General features: G+C 37.5%; 1 protein-coding gene across 1 annotated transcript; it reads left to right on the forward strand.

Moving 5' to 3' along the window:
• The first annotated feature begins 1,153 nt into the window (after window positions 1-1,153).
• On the forward strand, window positions 1,154-4,423 carry LOC145159375 (glycosyltransferase BC10-like). Its single transcript, XM_079078326.1, has 2 exons — window positions 1,154-2,494; window positions 4,046-4,423. Exon 1 carries the CDS (start codon window positions 1,346-1,348, stop codon window positions 2,474-2,476), a length of 1,131 nt encoding a protein of 376 aa, XP_078934452.1. The 5' UTR covers window positions 1,154-1,345; the 3' UTR covers window positions 2,477-2,494; window positions 4,046-4,423.
• Window positions 4,424-12,453: the final 8,030 nt, after the last annotated feature.

The following is a 12,453-nucleotide window of genomic DNA, read 5'->3' on the forward strand; positions in this document are numbered from 1 at the left end:
TGCTATAATGTTAGCTTTTTTTAGTCAATGTTGACCGATTTAATAATGAAAGTTACTTTATTTATATCAATTTATTTTTTAGTCATCTTTACACAATTAGTTTTTTTTAAAGACTTTGGTTGTTATTGAATAACTTAGATAAGGTGGAATCTTGTGAATATATGTAAGTGAGTTTTGGGTTGTTATCACAATAAAATGTTTGTGATTATTATTTTGAGACTAAAGCTTCAATAGTTAAATGTAGTTAGGGCGTGTTCGGCACGGAGTTTTTGGGAGCGTTTGAGAGCTTCTAGCGTTTGACAAAACGTTCCGTTTTGAACAGAAAGCCTTGTTTGACACTACAAGCTTCTAGCGTTTAGTTTAAACAAAACGCTCCAAATCCAAATATTACTTCATGTAGCGTTTAAGAAAGCGATACAAGCTACAAGTTACCCGCTACCTGCTAATTTTGCCGAACACGCCCTTAAGGAATGTTATTTTAGTGAATATTATTTGAAACTAAAGGTTCACAGTTAAAAGGTGTTGTTACATTGGCGAATATTGTTTGAGATTAGTAATGTAACGACCTCCACATCAATACATAAATAAATAAAATATTTGTTTTAATATCCATTTGCAAACACTCCATGACCAAAATAGTGCATAGATGCAAAAGCAAATAACATATTTCAGTCAATGTATAGATACATGCCTTCCAACCCCTGCAAAACAACATATTTCAGATAATGTATAGATCCATGCCTTCCAACCCTTGTAAAACGGAGAAATTTTTACTGGTTTATTAGATAATAATATAAAGGATTTATCAAATTTACAACTTATTTATGTTAACTAATATAGTTATGTAAGTTTTAACTTTTTTTTTGGTCAAGTTGTATATAATTAAATGAAACTCTTACCATCTCGTGTGTATATAAATGATCGAATTTTATAACAACTTCAATAATAACGATATAAATTGATTAAAATGAATTTCCTTATATATTTGGACAAAAATTTGAAGCTTCACATAAACAATTCATTTTAAAAAAAAAAAGTAAAACCATCAGATAAATGGTGCAACTACAAAATTTGTAATTTACTGTAGTATGTTAAATGTATACAAGTAGATTTTAAAATTGTTATAAAGATGCTTGTTTGTTTTTTTCAGTATAGAATATACAGAGATCACATCACATTTATATTTTGATGGTGTTGTCCAACCAATCTCATCTCATTTCATCATCACCCCCAGGCCCCAAACCCCTCACCATCGGTTGAGCACTATGCAGAAATTCACACCCAATCCATAATCTTGAATTAAGAACCAAATCAGTACTGCTTCAACTTCAAATTTCACTCGACAATGATGATAACCTCCTCTTCATCTTCGTCCAATTCCGCAGTAGCAGCAGCACCGTCGCCATTAATCCCGACAATCATTCTACTCCTACTATGTCTTCCTGGTCTCTTTTACTTAGCCCCACACATCCTCCCTCCCCCGCCAACACCACCCATCTCCTTCCCCGAGGAACTTGAAGATCTTTCCCTTTTCCGGAGGGCCGCTGCCGTTGAATCAAACGCAAACAACCCATCTAGACCTAAATCCCATCTCGGATCCACCAATTCTAAACCCAAAATCGCCTTCCTCTTCCTCACAAACTCCGACCTTCACTTCGCCCCTTTATGGGAACGGTTCTTTAATGGCAACAAATCAAATCGTCATCTCTACTCTTTGTATGTTCACGCCGACCCAACTGTGAAGACCAAAATCAAAAGCCCTGGTGGGATTTTTTCTGAAGATCGATTCATTACTGCTAAGAAAACTCGTCGTGGAACCGCCACTCTCGTCTCCGCCGCTCGTCGTCTCCTTGCCACCGCACTACTCGACGATCCTTCTAACGCGTTTTTCACGCTTATCTCCCAGCATTGCGTACCCCTTCACTCTTTCAACTTCTTTTACGATACCCTTTTCGAAGTTAAATCGCATCAAATAGCCGAATTGCGACATTTGAAGTACAAAAGCTTCATCGAGATAATTTCCAAAGATCCCAATATTTTGGACAGGTACAATGCCAGAGGGAAAGGCGTGATGGTTCCCGAAGTTCCATTTAATAAATTTCGAATGGGTTCACAGTTCTTTACGCTGACGCGGAGGCACGCACTGCTGGTGGTCAGTGATCGGCGGCTATGGAAGAAATTCAAGCTGAATTGTCTGAGGCCGCAATCGTGTTACCCTGAAGAGCATTATTTTCCAACATTGTTGTCCATGGAGGATCCAGAAGGGTGTACCGGATATACACTGACTCGTGTGAATTGGACTGATAGTGTTAACGGACACCCACATACATATTACCCGCCGGAGGTGTCGCCTGAGCTCATCTACAAGCTGCGACAGTCTAATTTCACAAACTCTTACATGTTTGCAAGAAAGTTCTCATCGGATTGCTTGCAGCCATTGATGAACATGGCCACGGAAGTCATTTTCCGGGACTGAATTCTTTTGAGTTTTCTGGTAATCCCCTCACATTTCTATTTGATCTTCTATACTTAGATGTGGTTAAACAGCTATAACTGGGAATGCACTGGTAGATTATTTCATGGGAGTTGTTGATCAAACATGATAGATTCGCTATATGTGCTGATAGAAAGTGACACTTTTAGGTGTGATTGCCGTATGCTTATGTTCTTTAGTGTGACTCATTTGTCTCTTGTCTTTGTTTAGCATCATCACTTTCTGGGGTTAGGCAATGAATAAAATAAAATACATTAATATCAAGTAAAAGTCTAAACGAAAGGCCAATTTTTGGTCCCTAGTAATTAATATAGGTGTCTGTTTGCTAGGCTTTGCTTGCTTAAATTGTTTGAATTTGTTCAAGATAGCGTAATTGGTTTACCCACATTAGGTTGGCATTTTGTGGGTGGGTGTTTAAAGAGAAAAGAAGTTCTTATATTTGATATAATAGTGGTAGTTTAAGGTATACTATTAAAATAAAACATTTATGCTTATAAAATAGGGAGGTGGATGATATGATTGTTGTTACAAATCTCATTTTGTAATGGGAAATTTTGAGAAAGAAACTATGGTTGAAAACATCCCCTTTGGAAGATATGCCAAATACTGAAAAATGTGTCTACCCATAGATTAGAATATGGGTAAAGATAGTCAGCAGTTTGAACTCATAGCTACACCAAGTAAAAAATAAAAAGCATGATAAACCGTTGTGCAAAATGCAGGTAACCTATTTATCGATTTAGCCACTTGACTATTCTCTAGTGATAAATTATTATACTTTTCTGACTGTTTTCAAGTCATAAATCATTTTTATTAGTTACCAGGTTTTTTGAAAAGGACAAAATACAGAAAGCACAACATACTTTCACCAATCTATCGATTTAGTCATTAAATTCTTATTAGTTTTTATAATTATCATAATATGATAACAAGTTTGGTAGCTAAATTGATAAAATGGTGAAAATACGGTATGCTTCTATTTATTTTGCCATTATATATATTTCTCTGTAGTGATTAAAAAGTTATACTTTTGTCGGTTTGAAAATACAATTTTCCTCAGTTACCCTGTTCTGAAAAAAAGTGAAAAATATAGAAAAGCGCAACTCTCACCATTCTATTAGTTGAGTCAATGCAGTATCATTTTTTATGTTATACAGAAGATAGTTAAGTAGCTAAATCGATAAAACTTTAAAAGCGCGATGTGTTTATCTATATTCCGTCCAATATGTTTTTTAGTTTATATCACTTAGTTATGTGAACCATAAGATAACTTCTTTCTCTGACTCGTTACTTACACATAAATATAAATATAAATATAAACACAAACACAACTGCATCCTCAACTTTTTAGGATCTTCGAATTCTGGTACCCATACAAAAATTGGGAGCAACAAGTGACCTAACTTGTTTAGAATTTTGTATCAGGAAGATAACTCTACTAACCCTATGCTAGAAAACTGAGTTTAAAGATGACAAACTAGTTTGAGTTATAAATATTCTGGCTAAGTATGTTACACTTGAGATGTTCACTATTTCTTCTTGTATTCACAGCCATACACCCAAGTGCTACTGGAAACTGTAAAAAAAATGGCTAGTTAAAGGGATTCATGCCTAAATCTCAAAAGTTAAAAACCAGCACAAATGCTCAAGCAAGAAGAAAAAGAAGAAGAAGAAGAGGTGTTGACAGAAGACAATGAGCAAACAAAGATGTGGGGTTTGGAGTGTGTAACATAAGCTAATCATCCTCTGCTAGTACTAATTACTTGGAGGTCGGTGTTGTCCTTAAAGTGGATTTTTTATTTTATTTTTTACTTTTACTTAACTTGCACTCAGTTTCTCCTAAGTTTTCTTACTTTTACCTTCCATGTTTCTTGTGTAATTCTATTTCTTTGACAAAATTTTGAAGTTAAGTTACCTATTTGTTCATTATATATGTTGTAAATAGTTTGATTTGTTTATCTTATTATTTTGTACGGAGTGTTTTTTTTTTCTTTTTTCTTTTTTCTTTTTACAGATAATAGCAAAATGTAAGAAGTACACTACATTGCCTATATTGGTAGCGAAACGCAAATACATTGCTATTATGTGTAAAAGAATATCTATAACTAGGTTCCTATTATTTGTAAAAGATTACAAGTATGTTGCTATTATAAGTAAACACATTGCAACTATGAGTAAGCAATAAAATATAGAGCTATTATGAGTAAAAAAAAATGTAGGTATGTTGCTTTTATGGGTAAATAAAATGTTAGTGTGTTGTTGCTAGTATGGGTTAATTATATTATACTACCCATATTGGTGGCACAAGTAAAATACGTTGTTATTTCCTACATTTTGCCTTTTTTTCCTTTATCTCTTCCATGTTTCTACATTCCATTTTTTTCACAAACTTTTGCAGTAAAGCTACCTATTAGTTCACTACATATGCTCCAAATAGTTCACGACTTTAATTATCTTTGTTAATTTCTATGGGTAATTTGATTTAACAAAGTATGGTATGGGATTTCTATTTTTTCGTTGGGCAAATAAGAGGATATAACAATAGGGTTTAGTCTTTTTACCAATATTTACCTGTAATAGCAATGTACCTTCCATACTTCCATTTTTTTTTCTGATAGTAGCAATATGTAACACATAATAACAACGTATTTAAGACTTGTTTTTGAAATTTCATAATTTTATTTTTCTTGTTCGGACGAGTCAGTAATATGTTTTTTTTTATCAAAATAAAAATACCTTAATATGACATGAAGTTAGTTTGGAATGACCAATTCTGGATAAAATTATCGTTTTCTCAAAATACAAAAACTTAGATAAAGTTATCATTTTCTCAAAATACAAAAGCTTGGTTGTTTTTATAAGTTCATCATATTCACGTTAATATCCATATTTATAAGAATAGCAACTTTATAGTTGTTCAAGGTAATTTTTGGCATTTGTGACCATTTAACCATTTTTGGACGTGTATAAATAGACGTTGATTGTTTGGTTAAAGCATAAGTTATATATAATTTTAATGAAAACCTGGTTAAAAAGGATCATATAAGGCTTGATATTTTCAAGACCAGACCTTGTTAATAATACATACGAATAATTGGAAGATTATTATACTTAAACATTACAAGAGTTGATATAGCTTTTGTTGTACAACAACCATTACAATTCATTATCTTTAAAGGCTTTTGGTGATGCTGATTGGGCAATGTCATCTTGACACTAGATAGTCAATTATTGGGTTTTGTGTATTTTGTTTTGGAGATTCTTTAATCTCATGGCGTTCCAAGAAACAAACCACCTTGTGCAGATCGTCTATAGAAGCAGAATATTGTGAGCTTTTATGGCTTAAGAAAAATTTGAAAGATCTCCATCTTCAACATGATAGTCAAGTTGATGTTTTATGAAGACGAGGTGTCATACAAATTGCATATAATCTTACATTCAATGAACGAATAAAGCATATCAAAATATGTTTTCATTTTATTCAACAAAAGGTAGTTGGTCAATCCAGCTTATTCTTATTTGTCATGCTTTTCATCTTCCAGACATGTTTACAAAACCATTGTCAGCTTCCAATATTTTTCCTTTTATGTCCAAGACGCATTTGAATAACATGTATGCTTCCAATACATTTTCATTTTTAGGAGAATATTAATTTATAAAGGCATTTATGTAAATTTAGCATATAAAGGTTAGTTTTTGTAATTTACATTGTGAGTTTGTTAATTGGTTAGTCATTGCATAATTAGTTGGTTAGTTCCTTGCTTTGTATATAATTCATATATTAGCTTCCTTGTAACTCAATTCATTCAATGAGAAATCAATCAAACATTTCTCTCATCAAATCCTTCAATTTGTAATTACAGGGGCATGTCCTTTTATCTGAAAGATCTTTATGTCCAATACTCATTATAGAATGATATTTGCTAATGACATATGATTTTATAGGGTCTCACCTTATAACAAAGTACTACTAATTGATTATTTATTAGAGTAATTTAACTATTAATAAATATTATCAAAACTTGTATTTAATTGGAGAATTATTATTTTATGAAAAATAATATTTTAACAACTAGTTGGGAAATTATTATTTCTTGGAAATAAAAATAAAAGAGAACAAAATTAGTCACATTTATTTGGGCACTTTGAGTAACCATCTAGTTGGAACATGTAACTACTAGTTAGTAAGAAAGAGTGCAACACACTTTTGGCCCATACCTCCTTCATGAAAGTCATATGTATGTATTTGGATGTGAGACTTGCTTGCATCACTTGCATTTTACATCTCATACCTTCTTACACAATCATACTTCCTTACTTAATGAGAGATGGTCCTTTCTTACATGTAAAGTGATATATAAAGAAGAGTAAGGGATAGAAACTAGCTAGTTTTTTTCTCACAATTATCTTCTTCTTTTTCTCTCACAAAACCGTGAGCATCCTTGCTCCATTCCCTCTCCTCTCTAGCAAATTGTTGTGTAGAGTTTGAGTGCTTTTGAGTTGCTTCTCCTTAAGACTTATTTGGTATATGTCTTAAGGCTTAAGAAAAACTTATATACAAGTGACGACTAGCATCTTTTGTGGTTTACTCTTGCTTGGTGGATACTTCTAGAGAAGCTCTACTTTGAGTTGTTTGTCATCTTCATCAACTTCCAACCTCCCGAGAGGAATCAAATTCTTCAAAGGTTATTTGTAACATTCTTCATCCAGGTAATTTACAATTTTGACCCTTAGTATGAATTTTATTTGCAAAATTGGTCTTATGGCTCTTTAAGTGGAAAAACATGGTTGCCTAGTACGCTGAGCGTACTCCTGGTACGTTGGGCGTACGTGGCTGATGGCCGAACCCTAATGTTTAGGGTTTGGACCCTATTTAAGCATCATTAACTCCCAAGACCTCTTCCTCTCACCAACCTCTATTGCCCACTTCGTCCCTTATAAAACCTAATCCCCGTTTATGGTGTTTTAAGCTCATTTTTGGTGTTTGGTGTCCACTCTTGAAGGAAGGAAGCCATTGGAAAGCAATGAAGGAACTCCAAGCTTTATAGATTTGCGTCTTACACTCCTTGAGCAACCTCCAGAAGGTATAAAGGTCTGAACTTGATGATTATATTTCTAGATCTTTCTAATATTAGAAGTTATGTACTTTTAGTCCCATATTCTTGGTCTAAGTGAGTATGGATTACTCTAGACCAAATGAGTTGTCCTTTTGGACGTTTTAGAGTGTCTTGGGTTATAAAAATGGAATCTTGATTGTTCATATCCCTCAATGCATGCTCTTTAGTGGTTTAGAGCCTTGTGTTAAGTTAGGATTTTCGTGTTAGGCACTTAACAGCCATTTGGAAACTTTATGATTTGGAACGTTATTTGGGACTAGATCTAGTCTTTGGACGAAAGGACATAAGATAATAAGCACTTAGTGAGAAAATTTCCATATGACAAAGTACGTTGGCCGTACTTTTGAGTACGATGCGCGTACTCCTTTGGAGCCCCGTTTCTGGATTGGTGAGTACGCCATGTGTACATGCTAAGTATGTTGGGCGAACTCATAACAAGTTGAATCAGTTGACTTTTTGACATTTGACTTTGACCAAGCTTGACCTAGGGGTATTTTGGGTATTTTGAGCCGAGTTTTGAGATTTGGTCAATGTTTGTTCCATAAGTGATCTGTAGGGTTGGTATTCGGAGCCACGTGATGTTCAGCTATTTGTCAGACTGTGAGGTGAGTTTTCCTCACTGTACTTGTGGGTCGAAGGCACTAGTGCCAACCCACTAGGTTATGTATCCTAGTATATAGGATGTTGTTATGCTCATATGTTGTAGTGATTTGTTAAATCTGTATCCTGGTATATAGGATATTGCTATGTGGTAGTGATCTGTAGATCTGCTTGTTTGCATGTTGACTATTTATATGTTTATCTGTTGCATATTTCGATATTGTATGCTTTTGGGTTGAGGCTTTACTGTAATGTGCGTGAGCCAACAGATAGGGGGTATTCCAGACGATGGATGTGGACTCGAGGGTATACCAGTCCGATGACTGATTGGAGCTGTTGTATATAGGCATTCCAGCCTGATGACTGATTAGGCCGAGGGTATTCCAACCCGATGGATATGGGCCCAAGGGTATTCCAGTGCGATGACTGATTGGACCCAGCATGCGTGATTGTATATGTTATGTTGTGTGGGGTACTTTGGGGGAACTCAATAAGCCTTAGGTTACAGTTTCAGTTTTATGTTTCAAGTACTTCAGATGACCGGGGGAAAGCTAAGGCGTGATCGTGCACATCCTTCTGATTTTATGATATTTGATTTTGGGATACTCTGATTCACGATTATTACTTTTGGGAACTATGTGTTGTAAACAATTATGGTTTTTGGTTGGGTTTCAAAAATGAAAATTTTACCTTGATTTTTGTAATGTTACAAGTTGGTATCAGAGCCCTGGTTTGAGAGAATTGGAGGGGTATTCGTGTAAATCCAAACTCAAACTAAGGATCTAAAAAGGGTTTTCAAAAGTAACCAAGGAAGGATGAGATGTGTACGATCAAATGGAGCAAGCAAGTTCACCCCAAGCTACCCACACTGTTATTTGTTATTGATGATTATGATAGAACTGCATGCTAGTGGTAGGCTAGGGATCTTCAGGAATTACATGATAGAATTGTCTGATGTCTGATGTCTGATGCCTGATACGCCTAGGAGGACTTCTAGTATGTTAGATGAAATTAACATCATTACTATAGTTGCTTAGTGTGTGCATCATAGTTGTACATAACTAAGATTCTATAGACTAAGAATGTTTGATTTAGCCTTATTTTCTGTTCCATGTTTGGTTGTGGGCTTATGGTAGAATAAAGTATTCGACTGTCTATGAGATCCAGTGTTATGTATGATTAGCATGCACGAGTGGTTACAAGGTTTGTGGAAGTTTAATGAGTGAGTATGTGGGTGTAGCATGCTAGTTGAGGAAGGATTAGCCACTCTCGAGAGAAAGTGAGGAATGCGTATCCTAGTTGTGGGTTTGTTTTGGGGCAATTTGTGATGATCCATTGAGACAAATATGGGTAGGTGTGGAAGGCAGTATAGGACCGTACTATTGGAAGCATATGACCCTTACGCGTAACAAGGAAGTCACAAAATTCCAAGGTTTAGTCTATCTATGATGGTATGAACTGTGGCATTTTTTTATATATTTTGGCTCATTTTTAGTATGGTGTTCACGAGAGGATCTGGTTATGGATTTGGAGTGGGTGGCCAGGATAGGTCGGGGTTGACTGACGACTAGATACAAGAGATGATTTCCGTTAAGGTGGCTACTGGTATTTGGGGTTTTATTCTGGAGCTGTTTGGGTCTATCAATACCGCTATGATTGAGCTATTTGATGAGCGCTATGATGCCCTCGTCGAGGCTGCTGCTGCAGGTACCGATGGTTGTTTTTGCTACGGGGATTCAAGGGGAGAGATCATTTCAGTATCGGGACTTCGACAACATGAAGCCCCCAGAGTTTGATGGGGTTAAGTACCCGATTGTGGCGATAAGGTGGTTGTCTGATGTGGAGGGTTTCTTCTTCACGTGTTCGTGCCCGGATGACCAGAAGGTCAAGTGCGCCCTCAACCTTCTCTGGCTAGGGGTGAAGGATTGGTGATCGGCTCTTATACTCCTAAGCAGAGGGATTTTGTTTCTTGGGAGAACTTCTCGGAGATGTTATACATGAGATATGTCCTCCTGGTGGAGAAGGAGAGATTGGCTTAGGAGTACCTGAATCTGAGACAGACGACTGAGTCGATGACAGAGATCACCAAGATGTTTGCTGAGAAGGCCTTTTTCTGTCTCGAGTTTACTGCTTCGGAGCAGGCTTAGATGACGCCGTGCTTGAGCATGCTCAAGACTGGCATTCGACACTTTTTGTCTACCTAGCGTTACGGTACCCTCGTCGAGTTTCTGGATGTCGCGAGGAGGCGAGAGATTGAGATGGATATCCATATGAAGGAGCAGCAACAGGCTCCCATTCAGTCACATCCTGCAGAGAAGCAGTTCAAGCCTGCTGATTCACGATCTGGGGGGACAGAGGGGTCGTACTTGTGGCAAGTGCGGCAAGGTTCATGATGGTGCATGTCGATCTTCTTCTAGGTGCCACATATATGACAGGGATGGCCACAATGCTAGGGATTGTCGTTAGTGGGTTCCGTTATTAAGCACCAGGATTTGTTACCACTGTGAGCAGGTTGGCCATGTGAAGGCCAACTATCCCTTGCTCGCTGCGAGACCGACTCAGGCTCCAGCACCGGCTACTTTGAGGATCACATATGGACGCCAGGGCAGGGTGGAGACCCCGAGGGCTCGGGATCGTGCTTTCCAACTCACAACGGAGGAGGCCAGGGTGGCGCCAGATGTCGTTACTGGTATGTTTCATTTATTATTCTATCAAGTTATTTTATTGTATGCTTATGATTATGATTCTGCTAGGTACCTTCTTAGTGAACTCCTTGCCTTCTCTTGTGCTATTTGACTCAGGTGCCAGTCGGTCTTTTGTGTCCCAATCTTTCAGTAGGAGTTTTGATATGGCTCATGGGGAGCTGGAGTGCCCGTTGCGAGTTTCCATCGTCAACGAGCATGGTGTTTCTGCATTGGGCGTTTTTCAGGATTGTGCCTTAGGGATATTTGGGGTGCCTTACCCGATCGATCTTATCCCTATCTCCATGGGGGATGTATGCATGATAGTAGGGATAGACTGGTTGAGCATGTTTGGTACGATGATTGATTGCGAGGGTCAATGGATGGTAGTTTGAACCCCAACTGGTGGAGAACTGATTATTTATGGGGAGGGTACCAGGGTTGGATCAACCTTTTGTTCTGCAGCCAGGGATCGACAGTATCTTCAGCATGTGTGTTTAGTTTATCTAGCATATGTGGTCGATACTTGGGTTGGGAAGGAGGTTTCGGTTTCACATGTGCTTGTGCTTAGGGAGTTCCCATATGTGTTTCCAGAGGAATTACCTGGTGTGCCTCTTGAGAGGAAAGTTAAGTTCTAAATTGATTTGGTTCCCTTTACAGCCCCGATTGCTAAGGCATCGTACAAATTAGTACCACCAGAGATACATGAGTTGTCCTCTTAGCTTCAGGAGCTGTTGGGCAAGCAATTTATTAGACCTATCAGTTTGCCTTAAGGTGCACCGATTCTGTTTGTGAACAAGAAGGATGGTTCGCACCACATATGTATTGATTATCAGGAGTTGAACAAGTTGATGGTGAAGAACTGTTACCTACTTCCACGGATTGATGATCACTTCGATCAGCTGCAGGGTGGATCTTGGTTCTCCAAGATCGATTCGAGGTCAGGGTATCATCAAATAAGGGTTAGAGAGGGGGACGTGGAGAAGACTGTGTTTCAGACTCGCTATGGTCATTACGAGTTCGTGGAGCTGCCATTTGGGCTCACCAATGTGCCGGTGGAATTTATGGATTTTATGAATTAAGTGTGCATGCCGATGCTCGATCGATCAATCATTGTTTTTAATGATAATATCATGGTCTATTCCAAGACTAGGGAGCAGCATGAGGAGCACCTTCGAGAGCTTCTAGGAGTTTTGAGGCGGGAACGGTTGTCTGCTAAGTTCTGGAAGTGTGAGTTTTGGTTACGGGAGGTCCAGTTATTGGGTTACCTCATTAACTAGAACAAGATTCTGGTAGACCCGGCCAAGACTGAGGCTGTTATGAAGTGGGAGGTCCTGTAGTCTCCATCGTAAATCATGAGTTATTTAGGTTTAGTCAGGTATTATCGGAGATTTATTTAGGATTTCTCCAAGGTTGTTGCACCCCTCACTCGTCTAACGAGGAAGGGCATGGACTTTCGTTGAGGGCCTGAGCAGCAGGCTGCATTCGAGACTCTAAGGCAGAAGTTATGTGAGTCCCCAGTGTTGACCCTGCCTGAGGGTGTTGAGGATTTTGATGTATA

This window comes from Lactuca virosa, chromosome 2, assembly GCF_052849685.1.
Source record: "Lactuca virosa cultivar CGN04683 chromosome 2, Lactuca_virosa_CGN04683_v6, whole genome shotgun sequence".
NCBI classification, from domain to species: domain Eukaryota; kingdom Viridiplantae; phylum Streptophyta; class Magnoliopsida; order Asterales; family Asteraceae; genus Lactuca; species Lactuca virosa.